Source organism: Fistularia commersonii, chromosome 7, assembly GCF_037954325.1.
Source record: "Fistularia commersonii isolate RoL2024-O1a breed Wild chromosome 7, RoL_Fcom_v1.0, whole genome shotgun sequence".
In the NCBI taxonomy this organism is placed as follows: Eukaryota; Metazoa; Chordata; class Actinopteri; order Syngnathiformes; family Fistulariidae; genus Fistularia; species Fistularia commersonii.
In genome coordinates this window covers 5,977,255-6,004,341 of record NC_141290.1, presented here as the reverse complement: position 1 = coordinate 6,004,341, position 27,087 = coordinate 5,977,255, and the positions used below count along the sequence as shown (strand labels likewise).

Genomic DNA, 27,087 nt, shown 5'->3' with positions numbered 1-27,087 from the left:
TTACATCGAAGCTGTTCATTGGTCAGCGTAAGTCTTCGTTCCTGTAACCCGTTCTGTGATTGGTTAAATTTGTAAAAGCCACAACCAAAGTGCCTTCGTTGGGTCTCCAATGTTGAGCTCTGTGATAAGTCGTTCGCATCCGACAATCAACAGGTTAGCGGTAAGAGTTTGGCTAAATAAAAGTGTAGATAGTGTTCCAGCATGCTGAGTGTTGCATGAATCATGGTGTTTTGCCCTCATACCTCTGTTTAATACTCCTACTTCTCTCTGTTACCCATCCTGGCCTCGATTTGTTAGCGCTTGCTAATGAGCCTTTAGTTGCGGTGTGTGTTTTTCCGCTCGCCGGTGGTTCATGACTGAAATTGGAACTTTCTGACTGTGCTGCGTAATAAGCCGAGCGACTTTGAACATTGAAAATACCGTCTACGCCTCCACCGCCGCCCCGCTGTGTCTCATTTTTGAATGGGGCGTTATTTGGGACGTGGCCATGTGAGAAACGTAGCGCAGCTCCGGCTACGTTAACTCGCCGAGAAGCTAGGATGTGTTGCTAGGCAACAGTTGTGACCCTCTCATTAAAATGATGTCCCTACAGTGATTTCAAGCTAATTAATCAACCCGTGTCATAATGGCGGGAGAAAACAAACGCTATATTTTGATCGCAATAGCAAGTTGCTAAACGTTTTACCATTCACCGCCACGTAAGTGCAGCTGTTACCATAGGAACAAGTCACAAGCTACAGCAGCTAAGTGTGACCCGGCCGTCCCGACCCGTTGTTTGTAGTCCACAGGCGTGTTTTAATACTTTGTCAGCGGTTGATAGCTGGCAGGTACGAGCACCGGTGACGCCCCCGCCGGGAGTCGGTGCCGGAAACGTCCGGATAACGTTACATGGGGAAGGTTTCCGTCGACGTAAAGTTAGCCGCGCTAGCATACCCCAGCCTCACACCGGGGTATGCCGCAGTGCTCACAGCGTGGAGTCCTGTGCTAATCCGCTTTGCGTGTCCTATTTCAGGGATGGGAGGTGATCCGGCAGCACCCAACGAGCGGTAGGTAGTAGAGGTGTTACCGCATACCTTTGCTGCTGTGCGTGTACGATGAAGAAAATTTTCAACTTCACCAAGAAGAAGAAGCATCCCTCCGGTACCCCTGACAACGGGAGTGTGCTATCCGCCGGCTATGAGCTCAGAGACAAGGACCTGGGGAAGGCTCACAAGGCTGCCTTCCAGGGGGACCTGGCCAAACTCAAGCAGCTCGCAAAGAAAAACGACCTCAATCAGCTGGACAAGGAAAACAGGTAAGTCAAGAATAAATCCCCTGGTTGATTCCATCATCACAATCACTTATCGTCCCCGCATCCCCCCACAGTAACAAATGTCACTGAATTATGTTTCGTCAAGACTCGCCGAGCGGTCTGTGCTTGTGGTGTGAATTCTTATTTCACTCATCAGCTCCTCGATAGCAGCTGTCACCCGTGAGTGAAATGGTCATGACACCCTCAGCTCCTGTTACAAGATGGGCTTTAGTTACCATCGTTCGAATGCGCCAGGTTTAAATTGGTGGTGTAAGTGGCCTCGATCCGGTGACATGCAGAAGGACTGCATTGGACATTTCGGATGAAAAGCTTTGAATAGTTAGGCCCGCACTTCAGCGACTGCGGAAACATCGAGTATCGTTTCAGCAAGTGCAAAAAGGCTTGCAATTCCAAAAATATTCCAACGGCAACAAGTGAAGTAAAAATACTCTCTCCTGGATCAGAACACCTCTTCACATTGCCTGTGCCTGCGGAAATGCTGACGTGGTACAATTCCTGGTTGAAAACAAAGCCAAGCTCAACCTATGCGATAATCAAAACAGATCCGCCCTGATGAAGGTAAGTGACTATGCGACGTAACCACTTTAACGCCGTATTTATCGCGACGATCATAGCCGGTCCTCACGTATCCATGTCCGTTCTCCACCGTACCAGGCGGTCCAGTGCCAGCACGAGCGCTGTGTGAGAATCCTGCTGGAGAATCACGCAGAGCCCAACCTGGTGGACATTAATGGTAATACAGCTTTGCATTTGGCGTCAAACATCCCATCGCTCTCCACGGCCACCCTGCTCTTGCAGCACGACGCTGACAATGGTGCTCCCAATCAGGTAATCCATGTCCAGCAAGATGAAACCACAGTTTTCAGCCTCAGTGGTGTGGCAGTCTAGGGATTGAGGCACTTACTAATTACGTAGTTAATTAGTAAGTGCCTTCGTTTTCTGTATTTCATCAGTCAAAAGGAAAGCAATTGATCACAGAGATGTTCACGTTGAAATTCAGAGGATAGTGAGACAATTTGTTGACTGGTTGTACTGTGGACAGTGGTTTCAAATACGAAAGACTGCCTGCATCTCTCAGTGCCTAATTGTACATGTGAAGTCTCTTTTCATAGTTCCTTATGTTTTAAGCCGTCACACAAACTGAGCGTATTTTCAGGAGGGTTTTACGCCGTTGACTGTGGCAGTCCGCGAAGACCACGTCGAAATGGCGGAATTTCTCTTGAGCGAAGGCGCTGATGTCAATTATTTGGACCGGGACCAAAGGCCAGTATGAAACGATATCCAAATTGCAATTCTTTTATGATACTCCGTTGCTAAAGCACTTGTGGTTGTTTAACGTGCAGGTCTCCGTTGATGATGGCGGCTGGCAACGGACAAGTTGGTATGCTACGGCTGCTGCTGCGGTTCAATGCAGACATCACACTGAAGGACTCCAAAGGATGGTCAGCCGATGACTACGCAGTGATGAACGGCCATCATCCGTAAGACTTCTTTTCTCAACATAAACAGACGGTCTTCTTCTTTGTAATCCGTGCGTGCCGCCTCTGTGTTTGCACACCTGAAACGGTTTGATTTTTGCAGAAGACCTCATGACATTGTCCATGTCCCACCTCTCTGGTAGTTGTTCCCTCCTTATCATCGAGCATGGTACCCAGAGGCGTGACGGGCCCTCGCTGTCCCATCAAGGCCCAAACAAAAAGAAGAAACCTACCCTGCTGGGTAGTCCGTCCCAGGATTTAGGAGCAGGCTTCTCTTTGGAAGGACCCGCCACCGACAAAGACGGTAGGCAGTAGTCGCTTTGGCGAGATCCTAAAATAAAAAGCAGAGTGATGATATTGATTATTTACGGTGGTTTAGCTGTACCCTTCCTGTGTTTATTCATTATTGACTGTGATCATTTCATTTATCCCTCATGCAAAACCCCTTGACTGGAACTAGAGCATGGATCAAATGAAGCAGGGGGAGGTATTGCTTTGCTCAGATGTAGATTTGTTTGCCAACTCGGCCCAAGCCTGTCAGTAAATCGCCAGTAAAAGCATGAAGTGTCAATGAGACTCATTTCTCAACCTACTTCAACCTTTGGAAGCCCATCCGTCACTCTGTAAAACAGATGGTCCAAACACACTTGTTTCATATGTTACATATCGAAATGTCATTTGCACTTTCTGATAAAGATTGAGATAACGAGGGAGAATTTAATATCAACCGATTCTTCTTTTTTTTTTTTTTTTTCTCTCTTTCTCACTTGTTTCAGATTTTGAGGACAGCTCTCAATCTGAGTCAATAAGCCGGTGAGTATGTCTTCTTTTCAACATCATGAAAAGACCCGTGACGTCCGGGCTCACGTCATTTTTCTTTTCTTCTCAGTGTTTCTAAAAGTGCAGCTGATGAATGGCCCTCGTCTGAAGATGATGATGAATCTGTTTCAGTTGAAAAGGTTTTGTATTAATATTTACACACATATATACACACACACATATACAGTTACACACATTTGTGTATATGCGTGAATGCATGCATATATGCATGGTTACACGTATCAATATTTGTATGCATACTTCTTTTATCTATTTGTGGCTTTCTTTTTCCTTGTTGTTTTCTGTCTTTCAGAAATTACTGAAGGTAAACCTCAGGAAATTGATCGCATCTAAAAAAGGAGAAGGTACTTGAAAACGGACAGGCTTATTTGGATCATCCCTTCATAGTTTGTGGATTCTGCTAGTAACCCTCCATCCCTGCCCGCCCTGTAGCTCCTGCATTGCCTGACAGAACCCTGAGCGATACAGAATCTGACCTGGAGAGTGAGAATAGAGCAGCTCCCTCCCTGCAAAGGGCCTTACCGTCCAGCTCCGCCCTGCAGCTCCCAGTAGACCCCTCTCCCGTGCCCTTCCTTTCTAAAGCACCCCAGATGACTTCCACCCCTCTACCAAGCAACGTGAAGGTAATATGTTGGTGCGAAACCTCGGTGGGATTCATTTTATGACGTTGTCCTCTCCTTCCTTTTTGCAAAAAAAAAAAAAACTAATAAAGAGGCAGGTGGTTCGGATGAACGGGAGAAAAGCAAACTCCGACCCAAAACCTCAGACCGCCAGAGCTCAGAGGAGGAGGATTCCGAGGGGGAGGACAATGGAGACGAGGAGGAAGAGGACGAGGAGGAGATGGAAGAAGAGGAAGAAGACAACGAAGACGATGATGACGACGACAATGATGATGATGATGATGATGACGATGAAGATGAAGATGAGGAAGAAGAAGAAGAAGAAGAAGCAGACGAAGACAGTGAGGAAAGCGACGCTGAGGAAGATGAGGATGGAACCTCTGAGTCGTCCGCCGTTGCCAAAATATCTGTGCCAGAGGATCTTCATCAAACAGCCACAGCTGCTGCTGCTGCTGCTGATGAGGAGGCACTTTCCAAAACACAACCTCAAAGTGATGACGTGTCCTGCTTGCAAAGGGCTTCTCCTTTTCCAGCGCCAGGCTCTCTAGGTGTGGAGGAGGACTGCGTCGTGTCCGCAATCAGGGTGGAATCCAAGTTTTCTGATGACGACGAGAGCATCGGAAGGGAAAGCACGGTGGCGCCGCAGCCAAATGTCTCGCCACGCCTGGTTTCACCACCCCAGCGCGGCGTGGAAACACATTTGGCGAGCGGATCTAAGGGGATAGAGAGAAAAAGACAATCGGTAAAGGAAGAAGAGGAGGAGGAGGAGGATGATGAAGGTGCAGAGACAGAACCTACCGGCAGTCCCTCAGCTGAAGATGACGACGGTTCCAAAGAAGAACAAGTCAAAAAGGAAAAGCGCAGATCTTCGTGGGGTTCTTCATTAGAGGACAGTGACGTCTGTGACTCGCCCAAAGAGGATGAGGCAGATAAAGAGACGTCAGCACTGCCCTCAAACTCCGCATTATCGCAGCACAATGAAGACCCGTTGGTCCCTTCATCACCATCACCTTCTCCGGACTTTGCCATCCCTCCTGAAAACCAGACCGATGAATACAAATCCTTAGCAGGGCCATCGAGAACCCGCACTCTTCAGTCCAGGTCCAGACCGGGTGAATCTGGTGCCGACGAATCAGATTGGGACTCGTCTGAAAGCCGCCAAGTGCCGTCACCGGTCTCAAGAACAAACCTCACAGAGAAACAAACGGTAGAGGAACGGTGTTCTGGAGGATCAGTGCACGATAATGACGGGTTGAGTAACGCCAAAGAGCCCAGGGACTTCTACCCCGACACGTCACCGGAGCCTGATGACCAAAACAAAAATGAGGTGGAGAACCCGACGGGCGAAGATAGCATGTGGGACACTGAAGATGAAGCAGAGGAATTGGAAAACCTGAATAAAGGGGAGGAAGAAATATTGAAGTCACCTTTATCTACGACGACAAATTTGCCGAGGCCAGAAGTGGAAGCCAGGAGTCCTGGGAACAAGACGGTAGAAGAAGATGAGGAAGTAAGTTTCGAAATGGAGGCGGATGAAGGCAGCGGGAATGAGTCTCCTGTAAATGGCTGCCCGGAAGGCGTCACTGGTGATAGAAGCAACCCAGAGGCTCGGACGGGCCTGGAATCAGACAACGAGGATCAAAACTTCCCCTGCCATGCCGCCATTGCAACGGTCACGGGGTCCGAGACAGAAGATGACTCCTGCAAGAACCGGGCGAGGTCCGCCGCAGAATCAGAGGAGAAGGTGCCTCCCGAAGACGTGTTACCTCAGACGGACATCGACGGTGTGGATCTGGACTCGTCTGATGATGCGGGCGAGGGGGGGGAACGGGTTAGAAAGATGGAAGGACTTGACATTCAGGTAAAAGTGTTTCACATAGTGGAATACTAGTGTTTTATTAGAAATGTAGTGTGAGGCTCATGGAAGCATATTCACTTCCTTGACTTGTTCTGTGCTTATCAGTTTCTCCAACACGTTGATTGATGGTTTTTGCAATGCTGATCAACGATACCTTTTTCGTCAGTACAGCTCTTTCCCTCCCATTAAAGATGCCCTGCGTCCTTTTTTTTTCCACAGAAGGAGGATTCCACGGAAGATGACGATGAGTATGACGATGACGATGACGAGGAGGAGAAGGACCGAGATGATGATGATGATGAGGAGGAAGAAGAGGATCCCTCAGATGAGGAGTCTGAAAGAAGTGAAGATCTCCCCGCTGCCGCCTCAAACGCTCCCCGGGCCGAGATTTCAGAATATCAGAAAAAAGGTAAGGCTAGTGAGAAATGCGTGAGACACTTGTTGTTCGATGGATATGAAAATAGCATTTTATATAATATTCTAGCAGTTACTGTTGATAACTTTCTCATGTCACCTTGATGACATTTGTGGAAAACTCATGCACAGATTCCTTTTTGGGTCTGGAGAAAGGAGACCCAGAGCAGGAGTCCTGGGATTCTGAGGTACAATAAGAATACGGCTTCCGTCCGATACCCCGCTAATGCTGATATTTTCCCGTCTTACCTAAATCCCAGCTCACACACCCGTTCTTCCTTCTCCCTGCCAGTCCGAGGAGCTCAGCGCGCCACGCAATGACAAACCGCCCTCGCAAAGTCAGGACGGAAACGAGGCTGCCAAGGAGCACGCAGAAGAAAGTACGTCTGACTTTCTATATCTGTGTTTTGTATTTTATATTTGGAACTCATTCCAAGCACCATTTCATGCTGCTGAGAAGTGTTAATATCAGATACATATCAGATTCTGAGAAAAATCACTCTTGTGAATTGTCTGTGAATATTGGTTTCAGCCTTTTTGAAAAGTCTCAACTCCTTCAGTTAGGAAAGACGGTGCAGTGTGATTGCCATGAATGGAAACAGCCTTTTCACCATGTTACACTTCCCCTCTGTAGACCTCTATGTTCCCTCTTTTTCAAGAGGGGAAGGAGGCAATAGGATGCTAGAGCCTTGGAGGAGTGTAGGCAGGCCAGGAGGCAGCCAGGGACAGGGTACGAATGTCTTGCCTCTGGTTCCGGGGACCGGCATGCTTTACTGCACCAGATTCCTCGCCATCCTCACCCTGTGGTCTCCATAAGCATGCAGCGCACACCACTGTATCCCGCTTTATTGCCACCGTACCACACTTTTTCATGTATCGGTGGTTCACATAGCTTGAAAGCAGCTTAAAGGTTGCACTCATGTGCCCGGTTGTACATTTAAACAAGTTTTGGATTGTAATCGTTACCCATCCCGTGCATGAGATCTCATCGTAATGCAGTCGAGGTGATTTTTTTTTTCTTCCGGTGTACACAAAACGCAAAAATACGAGAAACTTCTCCAAAAACAAAAAGGGAAACTATCCATCCAATGGTCACATTCGGTTCTGGGTCCTATATAGATCGCTAGATCCTCTCCGCATCCTAAGCTAACGCTGAGTTCTGTCATAATAACACCAGACAAAAGATGCAAGGGCTCTGTGTGCATTGTGATGTCTAATCATATATTTCCCGCTGATCATTTGTGAGCTCAGTTGCATGGAGATACTCAAACTCACTCAGCATCATCAGTGTCACATTAAGACAACCATAATTCCTTTCTCTTGCACACAGCAGGGGTTCACTCTCCCAGAGACACTAAGAGCAGTCATGCTGCGACTGGAAGTGAGCGTGTTTCTGCAGACGCATCTGCACACAAAGAGGTAGGCCCCGCATCCCAACGCCATGAACAATACGCTGTCATTTTACTGAAACCAAACGGCGGTGTCTTTCCCCTCTCACAGACTGACAAAGCTAAATGGGAGCCATTTTTCAGCAAACTTGAAGAAGATCACAAGAAAAAGACTGGTATATTTGAAAAAGCTGCGATTTCAGATCCTCTGCGACATATTTGAAAGGTCCTTTTTTTTTTTTGTCTTATACCATACTTCACTCTTGTATGTCAACAGACTTGATGGAAGAGCTAGGATTGGCCGATGTGGACGATCTTGAAGGTGAGACGAATTTGTCAGCCGTCGTCTTTGCTTAAGTGCTTTCAGTCCTTCCAGTGAAGGGGGAGGGGGAGGCAAAACTCACTCGTGATGAAGAAGGTCAGACGGTATCATCCACTTGCAATCCTGGAGCCTTGGGGTGGAAGTCTATCTCCTTGACACATCACACAGTGTCCAGGATCACCCCAGTTCAGTACCAGTTCAGTGCACACAAGCAGCATCCCATGACCCGAGAAGGGAAGCTTTTACCCCTAATCCTTGCCAAGCCTCGCCTATCCCATCATAGGCTTAACACTTTTAATTCAACGTGTCAGAGAGGGTGTAAGGCCTGCAGCCTCGATAGCCAAAGCTATCAACATTTACTTCCAGTTTAAATAAGCAGTGCTTTAAAACATCTCTATGCAACAGCAGAGGAAGGAGAAGGAAGTTCAACGGCTTTACAGGAAAGCGGTATTCTGGTTCCACTTAAGCGAACCTCACCTCCAAGAGCCAACAGTGCTGGCTCCACTCAGTCACACAGGCCCAGCTGGACCTCCAAGGCACTATGGTGCAGGACCTTTGTCCTCACCTAGTTTGTTCAGTTCAATCAAAATCACAACCAACGCCCTGCCTTAAGTTAAATACCTCATTTATGATTTTCTCAGACACATCGGACTGGGACAGCGCAAGCATTGCCAGTAAAAAAACCTTATCCGGACCAAGAATGGCGTCCCCTGGACATGAGGCGCTCCAGGGTCGCTCCAATACACCTGCTGAGAAGGAAAAACACCTTTCTCCATCACCGCCCCTTTCACCAAGCACCTCAGTCAATAACCGGCCAGTGCCACCTCCCCAACCCTGTGCACGGAAAACGGTGTTACAAGAGGCCGAAGGTACGTTGGGATTCGGTTTGGTTGCTCTTTTTCCGCTCAAAGCATACAAGTGCACGTTTTCACACCATTCCACTTTGTCTCTCCCAAAAGCCAAAGCAAACAATCAGCAGCGCCATACAGCTGAACTCCCAACAGCTGCAGGACCGGGTGAGACCCCCCGTCACTTTTAAACTAGCTAGTTTCTCTATGCATGGCCCATTTTTGTAAGAATAAAGATTGTCTGCTTCTTAGGTTCCAGTGAGCTCCCGGAATTGACAAGAGAAAGAGAGAGTGCTTTACAGCCTGATGAGCAGCAACAAAAGGTCAGACATAACCTGAAGAGAACACTAATGTGTTTTTAATTCCTCTCGTTTTTGTTGATCCAGTGATTTACAAATTACAAAAAATAATTCTGAATACCGTATTTTCCAGACTACTGAGCACGCCTGACTATAATCTTCACTGGCTAAAAATAAAGAAATAAATATGTGTACATACATAGGCCCGCACTTGTCTGTAAGCCGCGGGTGTCCACATTGTAACATGACATATTTACACAGAAACTTTTTTAAAACGTTTAATTAAATACATACGGGTAACATCCACAATTTGTGCTGGAAAAGGCTTTTTAAGATTAATGATAAATAACACAAGGAAAAGTCCATCTATCCATCCATCCATTTTCTATCCCCACTTTGTCCTACTCCAGCCGATTGCTATTGTCGTCTTCTGTCTGCGCTCTAAAACCAATAAAGTCGTCTTCTTCAGTGTTGAAATTGAATGGCCTCAGAATTTCACAGTAATTTCATGGGTCCCATGTGACGAGGCTCACTGTTTTTCGCGGCATAAAGCTTGTTAGCTTTAGCAAAAAATCCATAAATTGGCTGCATCATTGTTCAAGCTGCAGTGTTCAAAGCGTGTGACAAAAGTAGCGGCTTATAGTCTGGAAATTACGGTAAAAATTTGAACATCAGGGAATCCTCACAGCTTAACGCCGGTTAGTTAAAATTCATGTCAACAAAGGCGAGAAAGGTGTTTGCAAATAATAACAATGGTTTGTCATGCATGAAGGTAGTTGGTGTGAGAGAGGAGGATACACAGAATAGAGTTAGATGGAGTTTATTTCCAGTAGTTCTTCGGCTTTTTGTGTCCACACATTTCAATGGCATGTAAAATGTGTCATATGCGATGCGGGAGTATCATTTAATGGCATGTGTGTGTGTGTGTGTGAAAGATAGGAGCCACACACACCCTCATCCAGTACACTGGAGTGCATCATGCAAACCTCAGCCCAGAAGACGATCAAATCCATGGGATCACGTGAACATGTTTTGTTTCCCGTTGTAAAACCTTATATTTGATTCAAATGTAAGGTTGCTCACATGAGAGGGGGTGTGAGAATGGAGGGATGAAATCCCTCCGTTTTTTCATATTGTATGTTTCAGTGAAACATTTTGTTTTGTCGTTTTTCGTCCTGTCTGGTGTTTTCCTTGTTCACCCGTGCTATCCAAGGAGAAAGACCGCGCTTTAGAACCGTGCGCGTCAGGTCTGAATAACTCGTGCAAATCCGGCCAAAGGGCCCGCGAATGTGGCGACAAGGGAAACGGGTTGACGCGTCAGCGTGAAGACGGCGGCCAAACGAGAGACCTCCCGTGGGAGAAACGCTACGAGAAGCTCTGGGTCGAGGTGGAAAAGAGGGAAGTCAAATCCACCTTCAAGAATGTTGCCGGGGAATTAAAAGAGAAGTTTGGAGAGCTGCTGAATTCTAGGCGCGCAGAAGAAAAGCGGGCCGAATCTTCTTCCCCCGAGGATGAGTCAAGTGAGGAAGAGGAGGTGATGGTCGTCCCCGCAGCTCGAGCCAGGAGCGTAGTCCTCCTCGCCATACCGGAGCAAAGGGAGTCGGGACCAGAAGACTCGTATGATAACTCGAAGGAGGCCGAGGAGAACACACAGAGCGGCAGGAGTCCAGAACCAAGTCTAGGATCCGATCTTCACACCAGGTCAATGTTGGAAAGAGACCGGAGCCACAAACAGCCACCGAACCCGATATCAAAAAGCACAGAGGAAGATGGCAAGAAGATCTGCAGGCCGAGCTCACGACCCGGTCCGGGGGGGTCCGATGAAGAGCTGGAAGAAAACCCTGACAGATTTGAAGCGGAGGTAGGGACACCCAAGTGTGACTTCTTGGATTTGGAGAAACAAAAGACCCGACCCTGGAAAGAGGTAGAGGATGGCCGTCCATTACGCCGTTAGACCCCCTTTTAGTTTCCTCTCTTGCTCTAAGTATTCTAAAACTTCATTGCATTTCTCATGTGTGGGCTGTTCACCACCACGTCTCTATAACAGCTCTTCTTGTTAGTCGTCTCAAATGGAAGCAAGGTCCATTTTCTTCCATTGACATGATTCATGTTCTGTAGAATACATTAGTATTTCAAGGTAATTCCAACCACTGTCATCTCTCATGTGTGGACTTGTTGTCTATCCGGCGTGCTTTGCGAAAAGAAATTCAACTTCAGGACACCATCCATTTTGTTTCTCTGTGACTTGTCACCACTCATTCTGCATGGACAGTGCATGTTGTGTATTTTGATTTGTTTTTTGTTGTTGTTGCTGTTTTTTTTTTTTTTTTCAATAAGAGTTGCACACTCACTTTGTATGGACGATGTGGCATCAATATTAATAGCCCTCTTTTCCCCAAAAGAGGAGCGGTTGTCGCAATTACTGTTGTTGTCTTTGTTTTTTTTTCCAAGTGCATGTTCTGAGTTCTGTGATTAATATTTGTATACATTTTTTTTTGTATCCATATCATGTGCCTCTATATTCTAAATAGATATAGATCTTCTTGATTTGTAATCGGGGTATTCAAAGACCACCAAATGATAACCTTTACTGTCTGTACTATGATTAATCTGACTGATGCAAATGGTCCTTTACAGTACATGTACTTAGCTAATACCCTGTCAAGTAGAGTAACTACAGCAAAGTATTTGGTTTCCAACTTGCCAAATACATTATGTATGAGAAGGTATACACGTACTTGTGATTGAAAACACTTTTTGTGTTTTCAGGTGAGCAAAGAGACAACAAGAGCTGCTCACATGGATCAGAGTTTCAGCCCTACATTAGGTATTGATCCAACAGCGACTGGTTTACCCGGTAATGAGAAACCCCGGACCACGGGAGAATCCCGAAAAAAGCTGTCGAGTCAACCTGGAGCAGCTGAGCATGAGCTGAGGACTGCGACCAAGAGGTATACTAGATTTAAAATTCAAAAATCCGCATTCTTCTTGTTAACGCTTTCTGATGGGTTCATTGCCACAGAAAGAGGCAATCAGGAATTTCTTCTCCAGGAATCTCCTCTGCCATGCCATCTTTATTTCCAAAATCTAGATTTAAGCACTGGTTGTTTGGTCTCCGTAGTGTCGGTCGGAGCAGCAGAAGCCCCCGGGCCACTGATAGCAGCACAAGTGATGCGTCGGATGACGAAGGAAGGTATATATCCAGTATCGTGCTTCTTTTTTTGTTGGTGTACTTCTTCCCTCTTAATCAGGATTGGTGTGGTAATGGTTGTGACGCTATCACCGCATGAAATCACTGAAACACGATATTTAGATTTTGCACGATCGCCGGTAAATGTTCTAGTGTGAATCTGAAGTTAGTAGCAGACTGTCGCTACTCCCTGTAAACAGTTGCGTTTTTCAGGCACAGGAAAAAAAACACAAGGTTTGGAAAAGATGAGCTTTAATAACTGATATTGACTCTTTTGCTACGAGCTCATAGTCCATCAACCTCAGTGTCAATGTTGAAATACCAACGCACGGAACCGCCGATGGACATTTCATCTGTCTCTCTAGATTTTAATTTCCTGTCAACAAAAGTTGTCCGACTAACCACTGATGTTTGTCGTTAAATAAAAGTGTACGCTGCCCTGAACTTTTGACTCTGAAACCTCCTCCAAAGCTGAGTGACTTCTTTTATTCTTCTCCCTGTTTGCTGGCCTAAGGCTGAAAACTGGAGATCACCTAAAAAATGAGGTAGTTTTGTCAACATGTGTCTGTTTTTCACTTTTCATATAATTCAAACACAATTTCAATAAACTGCACAGCCTGAGTAGACATCATTATAAGGCGTTTTCATTTATCTTCAGAACCAGGAAGAGATGGAGATGGATGAGGACTTTGACGAACTCACTCAGTCATCAGGCACGGCGACAGATGACATGGACTCTCCCACCTCGGGCTATCGCCACGCATCCCTCCTCATCCAGAAGCTGGACTCCGTCACTTTTGGTACAAAACAGGACCGGAGGGCGAAAATTGAAATCTCTGGTTTCCATACACAATTTGAATGATTGATGAAAAGCCGCAAAACACTACGGAGATGTTCAAATGTAATTCCATGTGTGATGTTATTTTGTCAGAGTAGTATTTCATCATTTTGGACTTTACAGGGAAACCACTGCTGTGATATCGCCATGCTTGTTCTTGTCTCTCATACTTCTGGAGCCACACTCATGATTTGCTTGTTGCCCAGCTTTTCATTTCATCCGAGATACATTAAATTTTAGCAAAAGTGTCAATTTTACTGAACCGGCAGTTCACACTTGCGCAAAATTCTCCATTGAGACTAAATTTGAATTTGACTGTTCCATGCGATGTTCCTCAGACTCCAGAAGCATGGTGAAGCTGCAGAACATTTTCCACGAGTATGAGCGCTCCATCCAAAAGGCAAGAAGCCGTCAAGGCTACCTGTCGGACAAGGTGAGCCAGCTGGAAATGGAAAGGGCAGAGCTGAAGACCTCTCTGGAGGGGGTTAAAGATGATAAATCTGCCTTGGAGAGAAACCAGTTGGAGTTGCAAACTGAAATCACAAATCTCAAGTAAGAGCTGCGAGCGCTAAACCCTCTGCAATGCCTTCATCACCGATAACCCCCTACATGTTTTGCGCCTCATCCCTGGTAATTGGCATGATCTCGTGATTAAATGGACATTGGTTGACTGGGAATTTCTGTTTTAACACCTAAATAGATTTCAACTGAAGCAAGAGCAAGAGAACGGCCGCAACGCCACCATGATGTACAACTCCAGCAGAGACAAGCTGAGAAGGACAGAGGAGCAACATCAGTTGGAGGTCCAAGAGAGACAGAAGGTGGAACTAACTCTCAGGAATCTGGAGCTGGAGATGAGAACGATGGTGAACAACAAGAAACGGGTACATTTGTGGATACGCTATACGTCTGACTGATTGCAACCTGTAAACACTCTGGTAAAGGGTAAGATGGATGTGAACTGTGCTGGCCATGCACGTCCCTTTCAACAAGGTTTACGCACTTTACGTTTAAGTAGATTGTGCTCTGGCGGCTGACTGCCGGCATCCACTGCACTAAGACCGTATTAATGTTTCCCTGTATGTCGCTATTAGAAGATTTAAACACTTTAGCTGCATGATGTACATTTCCAATGTAGTTTTTTTTGTCGATAACTGATTGTGCGTTACTAGTTTCTTGTGCTTGGCGATCATAAAACGGCTGCGAAGAGCCTCTAAGTGAGGCACGCAGTTCTCCTGCCTCATGGTAGGGGGCGCTTGTGATTCCAGGGATTCTTCTTGCAACTCGTAAATCTGATTGTGATGAAGTCAGTGCCTCACCAGCAAACGTCACCGGTGTATTAACTTTGTACTATCGATTACAGATGCCAAACTTTACTTTCCACTTGTCTTATAAGACTACTGTCTCAACAACAAAGTGGAGCTGACAAAGGATTGTGCTTGCGTTGTTGCCCCGTTGCTCCAGGGCCGCGTCAGTGTTTTCTACTCGGCAGTGGGGCTGAAACGCTGCATCCAATGGTGGATAGAAATTACCGTTGACTGTTTTGGAGCTGAAGTGGACAAATACTTGAAAATGCTGCCTTAACTGGCCGTACTAAGTCGAAACAGGAACGGCGGGATACCCGTCGCTAATGCGTTGTCCGTTAACCACGCAGCTGGAGGAGGAGCACAGCCAGACCCAGAGGCTGCTGGCTCAGGAGCGCAGTGCTCGGACCATGCAGGAGAACCTACTCAACAGCCACCTCCGCAAGCAGCAGGAGATCGAAGAGGAAAACAAAAGGAACATGAGCAAAAGCAACGAGGTAATTCTCAGATTAATGAACAGGGAACGTGCTTGTGTCGGTTTGTGGTCTTGGAGCGTCGCTGTCTCAGTGGATACTTAACTAAGTCATTGGTGCCACAACAATGAGTACACTTTAATCCATAGGCGCTGTCTCAGCTCACCGAAGCCTCTGACCGGGAGAGGGAGCTTCTCCAGCACAATTCCTCCTTACAGGAGCAGCTAAACATGGTGAAACTTGACCTGGAGCATTCGCAGGCCAACCGTAGCATCAGAGACAGAGAACTCCTGGAGGAGAACGAGGCTCTGAAGGAGCAGCTGGAAGATGCCCGGAGGGATCTCAAACTCAACAGCGACGCCCTCAACCAAACCGTCCTCACCTGCAACAACCAAATCATCACCTTGAAGGCCGAGTTGACCATAAGCACCAATCGCGTGGAGAACGAGCGGCAGGCCCGTGAGACGCTGGCTGCAGAGGCGGAGTCGGTCCGCAGCCGCCTGGCCGGAGCTGTGCAGGAGGCTGAGCGTTCCATGGCGGCCCTGTCGGACGCAGAGAGAGCTCTGCTCCGAGAGAGAGAGGAACATCAGCGGCTTAAAGACAGACTGTCAGGTTAGTGGTGCTGGGAACTGCTTTTAAGCTTCAGCTTAATTCAGGTGAAAACATAAAGGGAACACTTGAACAACACAATGTAACTCCAAGTCAATCACACTTGTGTGAAATCATAGTGTCCACTCAGGAAGCAACACAGATTCATTTTGACTTGTTTTAAGGACATTACATCAAAGTGGGATCAGCCCGGAGTTTGTTTTTACACTTTAATTTTGAGTGTGATTCCTAATCCAGACCTCCATGGGTTGATACAATTGATTTCCATTGATCATTTTTGTGTGATTTTGTTGTCAGCACATTCAACTGTGTAAAGAGCAAAGTATTTCATAAGAATATTTCATTCATTTAGATCTAGGATGTGTTTTTTAAGTGTTCCCTTTATTTTTTTTGAGCAGCGTAGATCGCATATTTTAGAAACCCTCCAGTCACACGGATACACCCTGATTGTAAACACGATTCTGCAGCTCTTTCGGCGGGTTCACATTGATTTCGTTGTCAAAGGTGAAGCATCCAGTCAGCGCGAGGCTGTAAACAGTCTCTCCCAAAAGCTGACCAAGGAAGAAGCTCGTGCTAACAGCATGGAGAACGAGGTCCATCGGGTCACGATGCAGCTGACAGAGAAGGGCCTGCTTCTGGACGTCCTGCAGCGGGAGAAGGACCAGCTCGCTGTGCGCGTGAAGGAGCTGGAAAGCTCTCTGCAGGCTGAAAAGGAGCTGCTCGGTCGTGCCGGATCACGCCAGGAGGCGACACAGGAGCGGTTAGCCCAGGCCCAGAGTGAAGGAATGTTGTTACGGCAGCAACTAGAGGAGGTCCAAAACAAAGGCCTGGCAAAGGAGCGCGCCGTTACCGACGCCCAGGAGCGCTTCAGTGACATCCTGTCCGAGCTGCGCTCCGACTGCCAGGGGAAAGTCCAGCTGGTGGAGGAGAGAAACAAGGAGCTCGCCGCCAAAGCGGCTGATCTTCGAGACCAGGTCTACAAATTGGAGGAAGACAGAAATGAAAGAGAGGTAAGACGAGGGCTCTGGGTGGTCACAGATGACCTCCTCCAGATTTTATTCTGACCTTGTTTTGTATTTGCCTCTCTGAATGTCCCCTGAGCACAGGCCAGTATCAGGCAGCTGCAGCAGGAGCTGGCAGACTCACTGAAGAAGCTGGCAATGAGCGAAGCCTCTTTAGAGGTCAACACACACTATCGGAACGACCTGGGAAGAGAAAAGGCTCAACTCCTCAAAGATGTGGAGAGGCTGACAGGAAAGGTACGGTGAACTGTGGTTCCATGTTATCACCATGCATTTCATTTGACATGCATTCACATGACTACTGCTGGCCTCTCTTAGCTGGAGGAAAGTGAGGCTCAGCATATGCAGGCTGAGAAGCATGTTCACAGTCTGAAGAGCAGCCTGGGTGACAGGGAGAAGGAGCTCTCCATTGTTGCTCAGAAACACCAGGAGGCGCTGTCTGCCTCAGCGGCCTCTGAAAGCACCATCAAACAGCTGGAGGAAGCTGTGCAAAGGTAAATGTGGACACTCGAGGGGAACGGTCTGCATTAAGTGTACCAGCGGGCGCACACAGATACAGAAACACTGTGTTTTCCTTTCCCTCACGTCATGTCGTATCAGGTTGGAGATCGAGAACGCCCGTCTGGAGGCTGCTGCAAAGCAACAGTCCAACAAACTTGAAGTTCTTCAGAAGGGAGCTCAGGAGGCTTCACTGGTGAGTGTCCCGGGCCGAGAAACACACCCGCGTACCGGATCCAAACGAGGCTGCGGTCATCTTTTTAGCAGACTAGAATTATAAATACATTTTAAAAAAAAAAGCAATGTAAGTAGATGTCTTTCTAATCATTACTATATCTTAAGATATTCATTTTTTTCCAGCTACCTGACAGCCCAAATGGAGAAAGGGTTTGTATTATGGATGTAGACTTAGCCTCTCTGTGTGGGTCAACGGCTATCTTCTTTTTTCGTGTGTGTCTCCCTACAAACACTCGTGTAAATAAGTGTAGATTCCTACTGTATGTTTTTAAGAAGGTCTGTAACCCCGGGGTTGTGACCCTCTGTAAAAAAAATCCCCCAAAACAATGCAAATACACACTATTTAATTGGGGCACTGGGTTTTTCTTGGTGATGTCGCGGTTTCTCCTTCCATAAGCTCAACCTTGGTTTGCGGGCTCTGCATGAAGCATGGTACATCCTTTAGATCATAGCATCCTCTCAACACTATCCTGATTAACCCAAAGTAAAAAGAGAACCCCTATTCATTGGTAATACTTTCCCCGTATCTGTAGGCCAGAGGTCATTTGGAGGAGCTGGTTGCAGACCTTCAAAGAAATAAGATGACTTTGGAGGATCAACTCTCCAGAGAGGTAGGTCGTGTTCCTTCAGTGGGAATTTCTTCCTCCTAAATGTCCACGTCTCACTCAACGCCCTGGAGTCCGTGTGGATTCACTGCAGCAGGCAGTTTACTTACTGTAAAAAGGGGAAAACACACTGGGACAAACACGACTACGACCTTCAGATGCATCATTGGGGGTCTGGTTATGTTTTTCCCACCTTTTCTGGCTGGCATCCCATCATGGGCATCACGAGCTTCTCATCAACTGTCTTTTTTTACCCTGGAATCTTAAATTTTGGTCTGGCAATGATAGAAATAAATCAGCTGAGCAAATTTTGGAGAAAAAAAAAAGAAGGAAGAAAATCTAGCCGCCCTGTGATGTGGAAGCATAAAATTGCTTGAATTTGAATTCTGCTATGCAATAGTAGAATACATCTATCTTCTGCTGCTTATCCTGCATTCAGGGTCGCAATTGAAGGGCACTCGCTCGTTTTGGGCAATTTTCCCCAATTTTTTTCAAATTAACCTGTCGCATATTTTTTTAAAAAACCCCATGCAGACACGGGGAGAACATGCCAAACTCCACACAGAAAAGTCGCCTTGACAGAATCGAACCTCAAGTATTCTGTATTTGATCCACATGTTTCTGGCCAAGAAAATCACTGGCCTGATACCAGCATTTGACACGCAGGACGTGGGTTTTCAATTTTTACGTCATTATTGGTTTTATTTATGAAATTATTTTCCGTTCCTTTCAGGTCCAGAAACAAAGCATGTTGTCTCACACGGCGCAGGACTCTCAGGCTCTGTGGGAAGAAGAGCTGAAGAGCCGCTCCAAGTTGGGACTGCGCCTCGCAGAACTGGAGAAAGAAAAAGGAGAACTGGGCACCCAGGTGATCACACTTATACATTCACGTGCAGCCTTAGCGCACGGATTCGATAGTCGTCTTCAGGTCGGCCCGTGTCCCTCAGACCAGTGTTTCCAAACCACTGTGCCGCGGCACATTAGTGACAAATGCTCAAAATTATTTATCCAACGCAAATAATGTGTCTTCCTATGTCTATGTGGGCAGCGTGCCCATTCGATGGCAACGGGTAGTGAATTGACCTGTGCGTCTGTGTATCAGAGTGATTAGTGACGCTTTGCATGATACATTTTTAAAATAAAAAGTATCTGCGTAAACAAACAGGCAGGATTGTTGAAAACTACCAGCTCATCTCTAAATCCAAACAGACACACACCGTAGCAAAACATTAATACTACCTGCCGGCAAAATTATTGGAGAAGAAATGCTCGGCTCTGGCGTTGATAAAGGAATAGCCAATACCATTTTCAGACATGTCGTCAGACATTGAAAAAAGTGTTCTGGAAAAGTTGCACATCAGTGGGAAATTTGCATTGCAACTTGATGAATCTACAGATATTAGATATATTAGATTTCACACTAAGTAAATTGAGACTCCAATTTCATTCTGATTCGTTCCATTTTTTTTTTTTGACATATTTATTTGGCGGTGCGCCGTGTGATTTTTCTAATGTAAAATATGTGCCGTGGCTCAAAAAGGGTTGGGGAAACACTGCCTTAGACTCACTTTGTCTCCTGTGAAAAATCCCCCTAGATGGAAATAGAAAGAAAGAAAGCCAGGAAGATAACCGAGCAGAAGAAAGCCGTGGACTCCCGTCTGGAACAGGAGATAATGAGAAACACCGAGCTCCAAAAAGAAATGTACAGGTGACTTCTAAACTCCTCCTTGCATCCTTCTCACCCCTGGCAGAACCACCCCCTGTGTGTTCACGCTCCCAGGATCCCGTAGAGAGCAGTCTCTCCTTGCTTACGTGGCTATATTTGCATGTGATCGCGCACATTTCTTCAGTTTTATTTACGCAATGTATATCTGTTGACTTCGAGTCACCCCTTGAATATTTTTTACTTTTATATACTTCTTCGTATTTACATTTGTTGCTTTTCAAAAATAGCTTGGATCGATGACCCTCGTCAGGAGTTTTAGTTTTTGGAAATCCAAGATCTTAAAATTGCCATTTTGTCGTACGACTTGGCATTTTGGAAAATGCTGAAAATGTGGAAAATTCTGTCCTCACTGCCCGCAAACTGACGTATTTAAGGCAGCGGACTCTACTGAAGGCGGCAAAGAAGAAACTGCAGGCCCAAGACCAACGAGGAGTGGAGCTGAGTTATTCAGTGAGCAGACACAGCCAGGACGGGCTGGCCTTCGGAGGAAAGGTCCGTCCGCTACATCCACGGTTTATGAAGTTTAAAAAAAAAAAAAAAAAAAAAATGCGTGGCACGTAGCTGATCTGTTTACTGGCTCTCCCGCGACGTGACACAAGGTGGGCGATCTCCAGGTGCAGCTGGAGAAGGAAGCCACCCAGCGGACGGAGCTGGAGAAGGCGAACAGGGAGCTGAACGATCAGCTGGCCTCTCTGAAGAGCCTGAGCAGGAGCAACGATCAGCTGGAGAGGAGTAAGAGACAGCTGGAGGAGGAGGTCCTGGACCTGAGACGCAGGATGGAATCCACTCAGATGGAGCAGAGCCAGCTGGAGCAGTACCGCCGCGATATCGAGGAGAAGGCCCGGCAGGAAATAAAACAGAAACTGGCTGAAGTCAACCTCTTTTTGCAGGTAATATTTTCAACCAGTTGGAATTTGTCGGTAAAGTTCCGCAGCCTCCCGAATGTGTCTTTACAAAGTTTTCACTTTCAACAGGGGCTCATTATGAGTCCTCATGGACGGATATGTCTTTATAAAACTGTAAATACAGACAACTCTTGTCTTTCCTACGTGAGGCTATCAGACTTTTTAATTCCTCTTCCCTCCGCCGCAGGGAATCTTCAATCTTTGTAGTTCCAGTTAACAGTTTAGACAATTCATATTTCATTGTATTTCTTATTCTTCCTCCTTTCTACTATTATCTATTACTGTTATGTTTTTTACTTGAAACTCTGGTACAACAAATTCCTTCGGGATAAATAAAGTTGTTCTCATCTCATCTCATCATCTCTCAACTCCATCAATGCACTGAACTCGCTGGATTGCTGGAGTTCGCTAAATATGCAACACAGCCCAGCTCTTCCTCTATTTTCGCTCTCTGTCACCTTTTTGTCCGGCCGTTTCTCCCCGACATCGTGCGAACACATGCTGACCGACGGCCCGTTGTTTCATCACGGCGTCGCCGACTCAGCTGCGGTGTGGTCTTGCCTGTCCCAGTCCCAGGCGGCGTCCCAAGAGGCCCTGGAGCAGATCCAGGCGGCCAACGAGGCCAACCTGCGCTCTCATCTGGAGCAGAAAATTCGTGAGCTGGAGGGGGAGCTGGTCCGGGCCAGAAGCAGCCAGCACGACAGCGCCAGCCAGAGAGACTCGGCACGCGGCGAGCTGGAACGATACCGCCAGCTGTACACGGAGGAGCTGCACCTTCGGCAGTCTTTAGCCGCCAAACTGGACAGGTCAGACCCTGCGGGAGACGAGTCTCCGGGGCCGCCGCCGCCGCCGTAAAAGCCGGACCGCGGCTCACGTTTCCAGCGCTTTCTCTTCGCAGGGCCAACAGCCGACTCTCTGAAGCCAACTCCAAGCTGCTGAGCGAGCGCAGCAAGCCGCTCCTCACCGGCTTCGCGGGGCCGCCTCTGGACATGAGCTCCCTGGGCTCCCCGGCCAACAACGGAGCCTCTTTAGGGGCCCTGAACCGGAGCCTGGGTCTGGGCCTGTCCCTGCTCAGCCCCGGGAGCGAGGCTCCCAACAGCAGGGTGGAGGACTACCTGGCCAGGGTCTGTTATCCACATTTGTGTTCATTTGCGGTTCATGATTCCGATGCTTTGGGATAGAAGTCTTGTTTCCTTCGTGCCATTTTCATTTCCAGTGTTGCGGTGATGCGTTGTATGTTTTTGTGGGGTTTCGAGGGATTACCCATCAGCGGTACACATCACAGAAGATACAAATGTCTCCTAATGTCTGTCTGCACGCCATAAAAGCTCCTTTAAACCGAAATCCCTTTTTCTCCCTCTCCTCTAAACTCTGTCTTCTTTCTCGATAGGGCTCACACCTAACCTCTCCTCTGTTCCTCGCTCTTTTAGCTTCTAGCTCAAAAGTCAGTCTCTCACCTCTCCTCTCTTCAGCCAGACTCGTAATCAGGTGTGTAGACGCATTGAACTGCTTGCCGTTGCCTTCGTCCTGCCGGTGGTTCAAGCACCTATGGCTCTACCCACATGCAGCTGCTGCTGAGAGGGTTCCACGCCATTTATTTGTTTTAAGCGCCAATCGACCGATTCAAAATGAACCTACTATTCCAACTATTTCGTGGCGTGACCCGCTCGAGATTTCTCCTCGCAATTCCAAATGGGATTGAACATTTTTCAGACCAAATAAGGCAAATCATGAGCCAATAAAAGACAACACAGAGGGATCTATGAAGAAGTGGAAATGTGCATATGGGAGAGACATGACTATCCTTTATATCCCACCCACCTCTTGCGTAATCACTGCCATGTCGATTGCCATGGGGAGCCTGCGGTTGCACAATTCATACGTTCAGTCGTCTTACAAGCTATCTTTCAATTTATAGGTCAAAATGCGATGAAACCATGTGATAGATTTTGTGGAGCGCAAGAATTGTCCGCTACCCATTTAAAAACATCTTCTCAGGACGAGCAGCGCGTTCATATTGTAGCTCTCGAGTCTGGTCTTCTCAGCCTCCACGGTCAGCCGACATGAGGGTCAACGCCGCTAAATAGCGTTTTGCTCACCAGAGTCAAAATGTATGCTAGCCCGTCAACAGAGAGTCAAAGCTCCCGTCTGGAGACGAGTGACAACACTTTGTCCTCATAATGTACCGGTACTTTTCCCAAGCTAGTGTTGGTATCACTCATTCACCCGCTGCAGTACCTACTGAGTGCCGCTAAACACATATAGCATTATGTTAGCTTAGCATCTCAGCAGGGCACGACAGGGCAACCAGCACAGAAGAAAGCACAGCTCCAACTGCATTGGAACTGCTGTAGCTTAGCTGCCAAGCTCACCTTCACCCGCCCGCGTCCTCGTCATCTCCGAACCCACGTCTCCCGAGTCGGAAGAGATGATGACTTTTAGATTAACTCGGAGTCGCCGGCCGGCGTCGTCCGGACTCCATGGCAAACACGACATCATCCGCATAGCAGTGACGGTTTATTTCTCCTTCCTGTATTTGACTGGACTCACATGTAAGCCTGGGTGAAGTCAACCCGCGGCAGCACCCAGACCCATTTCTTGAGATGAGACGAGATTAGAACAACTTTATTAATCCCGAAGGAAATTGTTGTGCCAGAGTTTCACGTAAAAAACATAACAGTAATAGATAATGATAGAAAGGAGGAAGAATAAGAAATATAATGAATTCTTATTCGCTGGGGTCGGTGGAGTCCTGGCTTAGCTTGCATGCTGTGTTTCACACCGTGTTGTTCTTTGTTTTCTCAAATTGTCCTTTGCTCAGCATTAAATGCATCTCCACACTACAGTTGCGGATTTGGTGTTTTTAACAAATCCTTGTAATGGGTATGGAACCTCACACTGTTTGTTTTTTTTTGTTTGTTTGTTTGTTTGTTTGTTTTGTCTGCAGATGCGAAGTGAGTTGGACCGAGCCATATCCCAGGAATTAAGCAGCGGTGAGTGCAAACACAGACCGGCGTCCTGTAAAGTCTGTCAGAAAAAGTGTGTGAATTACAAAGGTGTGTGTCCTCCTTAGCTGCAGCGGAACTGGATGTGGCTTCTACTCGCCTGTCGCCGGTGGGCTCGGCCTCCAGGGAGCTGGACCCCGTCAGCAGAGCAAAGCAGGATTACCTGGAGGTCCTGAAGAAGAACTACATGATCTAGCCACTGGGGATATCCCAACTCGTGCTCGTATCGACCTTCTCAGTATAAGAATGGAAGCTCAGACGACGACGACGACGGCGGCGATCCGTCCGCCCACGAAAGTGCCACTTTATCCTCGAATTCCATCCCATCCGCCTCCCAGCTGGATACAGATGTAGACTATCCGGCGGACGAGCTCACCGTCCACCGAAGGCGCCGACAAGATAAGTGACCTGAATGTTTGTTTTTGCGATTCCTTTCCACGAGCGTGATGGTAGCTTGGAGGGACGCGAGTGTTCGCCTGACCTTTCCGCGACCTCCGTCCCGTTTCCTTTCCGAGATGCGCGTCCACGGCGGTGAATATCCAAGTCTTCTCGTCAGCTATAGTGTTAATTCGAAGGCGGCGACACGTGGCGCGACGCTGAATTCTCATCATTTATATATCGTAATTTATTGGAAAAATATTATAATATTAAATAAATATAATATTATATTATTATATGAATATAAAAAAATATATTAAATAGAAATATTCGGAATATTATGGAAAATGTGTATCCGTGTCGCAGCACATGGGGTATTTTCATCGGGCCACAAAAAAATCTTTTTCGTGAAAAGTTTCCTCTGCCGGACGGGTCCCTGCTGGTACGACACCAGGACCACCAACGCTTTTATTTTGAATCAACCACAACCCCAAAAATATTACGGGGGGATTTTTATCGTCTTTCTCGCTCTTAAGCTGTTGTTTATGTCATTCATTTAACAAGGTAAGGCTTGTGACAAGATATTTTATTTTGAAGGAGGGAATATAAGTTTTGCCTCCTTTTAAAAGGAAATGCACCTATCCGCTCAGGAATTAAGGTTATAAGTCATAAAAGAGTGAGTCGCTTTTGACGATATGAGAGTATTTTACTACGTGACCTTTCAGCTTAAGCACACCTGCCGGTTTATGAGGCGCATCTTCATGAAATCACATTGAGATCCTTTGATTTCAAAGGTGTTGTATTTTTATTATTTATATCAATCCAATTGGCGAGTCGGTACAAATATGAATATATTTAGGCTGGATTTTTCTTTGTGAATTGTGTTGTCGCTGCATTTATAAGTATTGATAATTATGCCATGATGTTCGGTACGTGCCATCAAATGGTGCAATTTTTATTTGGTCTTGCTCGAATAGACTCACGGGTGTGTTGAGTTTATACCAATCTATTTATTTTTGTATCGATGTACTTGAATCAGATGAGCCGGAAAACTTTTCTGGCTTTTGTCGGTAAAATGTTCAGCTTTTTAGGCGGCGCTAACAATGAATTATTTGTTCATTTTGCTGTTATCTATTACTGTAAAAGATATATATACATATGTATATATACATATATATGTGTGTGTAGAAAATTGGTGACGCCTGTATATTTCAGAAGATGTAAAGTTGTAAATAAAACTGTATGATACTTGAACGTCCGCATGTTCCACTGTTTCCTCGCGCAGTCCCAAAATCATGATATTGATTTAAAATGTTTTATCACATTTGGGTTCGTGGCCTTGTGATTGACAGGCTGCCGATTGAATGCGCATGATACAAAAAACATGCGTTAAAATGATTTTCTTCCTTTCTTTTCCTGTCCTTCTTTCTTTTTAGTTTTTACACTGTACAAACTCGGGAAGAAAATGTCAAAGTGGAACATTTATTTTAAGTTTATCAAGTTTTGATGGTCTCCCCAATACATTTAAAAACATGTATCGACCTGTATGTTTATATTTTTGCGTGTCTGGATTTGATGCGATTAGTCGACAGGAGTTAAAGGGAAAGAGCGGAATGTGAGGCACAACCAGTTTATGGTTAAAACTCATCACATAATTAAGATCATAATTATTTTATGCCATTAATGTTTGGAAAAAAATAGGTAAAGGCGTTTATATAAATGAACAGCACAAATACATGCTTCTGTGTGAGCTCATTAAATCCAGCGGGGCTGACTTGTTGAGAAATATATCTATTTATTCAGCCTTGACCTCTGTTGGGCCTGAGTTACTCCTCTTATCTGCAGTGCTTATTGTGATTATAACTTGTTTTGCCTTCCAGGTGTCTTATTCCGGAGATAAAAAAAACAGGACTTGCCATCAATATTTCATGCACGCTCATTTTTAACCCAACCCTCATTAGCTGTATTCTGATGTACTTCACTTTACCCCCCTCTCCCGAACACATGAGATGTGATGGTTTGCGTTGGCTTCCGAACGCTTCCCCTCACTTATTAAAATGAGACAATGTGTTTATGATCGCCCCCCTCTGGTTCGTCTCTCTTCCCTTTGATCCGTCCTTTCCGCGTCAGCCTCACAAGGAAGATATTCAAATCCGCTAACATTTATTTTTGTTTCCTCCGCAGCCGACGAGCGCGTCTGACAGACTGACTATTAGCTGTTTTTATTTCTTTTTTCCCCTCCGCACGGCACATATGAGGCTTGTTTTGATTGAGGAGGTTACAACCGTTGTCACCGAGCCTTGCAGGCAGGAGGTAATACAAGTAGACACATTCTGAATTAACAAGGGGGAAAAAAGTCCTTTTCAAAAAACCGAACCCGGCTCATTCTTCGGAACGGCCGGTCCGGCCCGGCTCGCCGGCCGATCCCAAAATATCGCTTCCGTTTTCAACCTCCAAAGCACAACAAGGAACAATATTTTGTGGCCCCCTGCCTGAAATCGAATCTTTGTGTTAGAGTTGTTTCTCACATGCATCCGGGGGTTTTATACAGTGGGTTTAAATAAAAAAAAAAAAAGCAGTCAAGGAAAAAATGAAAAAGTAACTTTGCAATGTATTTTTTGCTTCAAAATTTGAAAACAAAAATTTTTTGATGAAAAAACATCTAGTGACATTGTTAAAATGAACTTTCCTTTTCTCATTTCTGTAAAAAACACAAAAATGATAGCAAAAAAAAAACGGCAGAATTAAAAAGATTGATTTAATAACCAGAATAGCCACCATTAGCCTTGTAAACATTATACATGCTACCAATCTATTTTCTAATAATTCTAGTGGCAAATTTTCCCACAGTGACAAGATTTTCTCATTTAATTCAACATTACTTTTAGGGTGTAATTTCATCAATTCTTTTTTGATAT

The 27,087-nt window shown here is 46.1% G+C and overlaps 1 protein-coding gene across 11 annotated transcripts; it reads left to right on the top strand.

The window, feature by feature from the left end:
• Nucleotides 1–85: 85 nt before the first annotated feature.
• Nucleotides 86–26,281, top strand: aard (alanine and arginine rich domain containing protein). Of its 11 annotated transcripts, XM_086149350.1 has the most exons (44): nucleotides 86–160; nucleotides 1,013–1,294; nucleotides 1,756–1,870; nucleotides 1,967–2,140; nucleotides 2,469–2,575; nucleotides 2,656–2,793; nucleotides 2,934–3,094; nucleotides 3,251–3,277; nucleotides 3,567–3,603; nucleotides 3,680–3,749; nucleotides 3,923–3,974; nucleotides 4,063–4,253; nucleotides 6,328–6,517; nucleotides 6,655–6,710; nucleotides 6,815–6,902; nucleotides 7,157–7,252; nucleotides 7,853–7,941; nucleotides 8,023–8,086; nucleotides 8,188–8,232; nucleotides 8,874–9,101; nucleotides 9,192–9,248; nucleotides 9,333–9,403; nucleotides 12,149–12,330; nucleotides 12,501–12,572; nucleotides 13,084–13,114; nucleotides 13,228–13,369; nucleotides 13,746–13,959; nucleotides 14,108–14,291; nucleotides 15,062–15,208; nucleotides 15,334–15,796; nucleotides 16,298–16,803; nucleotides 16,900–17,052; nucleotides 17,134–17,309; nucleotides 17,416–17,509; nucleotides 17,674–17,700; nucleotides 18,084–18,161; nucleotides 18,889–19,023; nucleotides 19,751–19,863; nucleotides 20,256–20,373; nucleotides 20,481–20,771; nucleotides 21,357–21,592; nucleotides 21,685–21,910; nucleotides 23,734–23,779; nucleotides 23,860–26,281. In XM_086149350.1, exons 2-44 carry the CDS (start codon nucleotides 1,095–1,097, stop codon nucleotides 23,985–23,987), a joined length of 6,018 nt encoding a protein of 2,005 aa, XP_086005476.1. In that variant the 5' UTR covers nucleotides 86–160; nucleotides 1,013–1,094; the 3' UTR covers nucleotides 23,988–26,281. The 11 variants fall into 11 exon arrangements, 10 of the variants coding, with proteins under 10 accessions (XP_086005476.1, XP_086005477.1, XP_086005469.1 ...); XM_086149351.1 differs by lacking the exon at nucleotides 3,251–3,277; XR_015106363.1 differs by lacking the exons at nucleotides 86–160; nucleotides 3,251–3,277 and adding an exon at nucleotides 22,217–22,274 and having other exon boundaries at nucleotides 1,226–1,294; nucleotides 4,063–6,111; nucleotides 23,860–23,951.
• Nucleotides 26,282–27,087: the final 806 nt, after the last annotated feature.

What these genes read in the sequence shown, in the direction of transcription:
- aard (XM_086149342.1), top strand. Translation starts at nt 4,471, where the DNA reads ATGGAAGAAGAGGAAGAAGACAACGAAGACGATGATGACGACGACAAT. An exon ending in AGATCACAAGAAAAAGACTG is followed by an intron (nt 8,087 to 8,187) that starts GTATATTTGAAA and finishes GTATGTCAACAG; the next exon opens with ACTTGATGGAAGAGCTAGGA. An exon ending in TTAGCCGCCAAACTGGACAG is followed by an intron (nt 21,593 to 21,684) that starts GTCAGACCCTGC and finishes TTCTCTTCGCAG; the next exon opens with GGCCAACAGCCGACTCTCTG.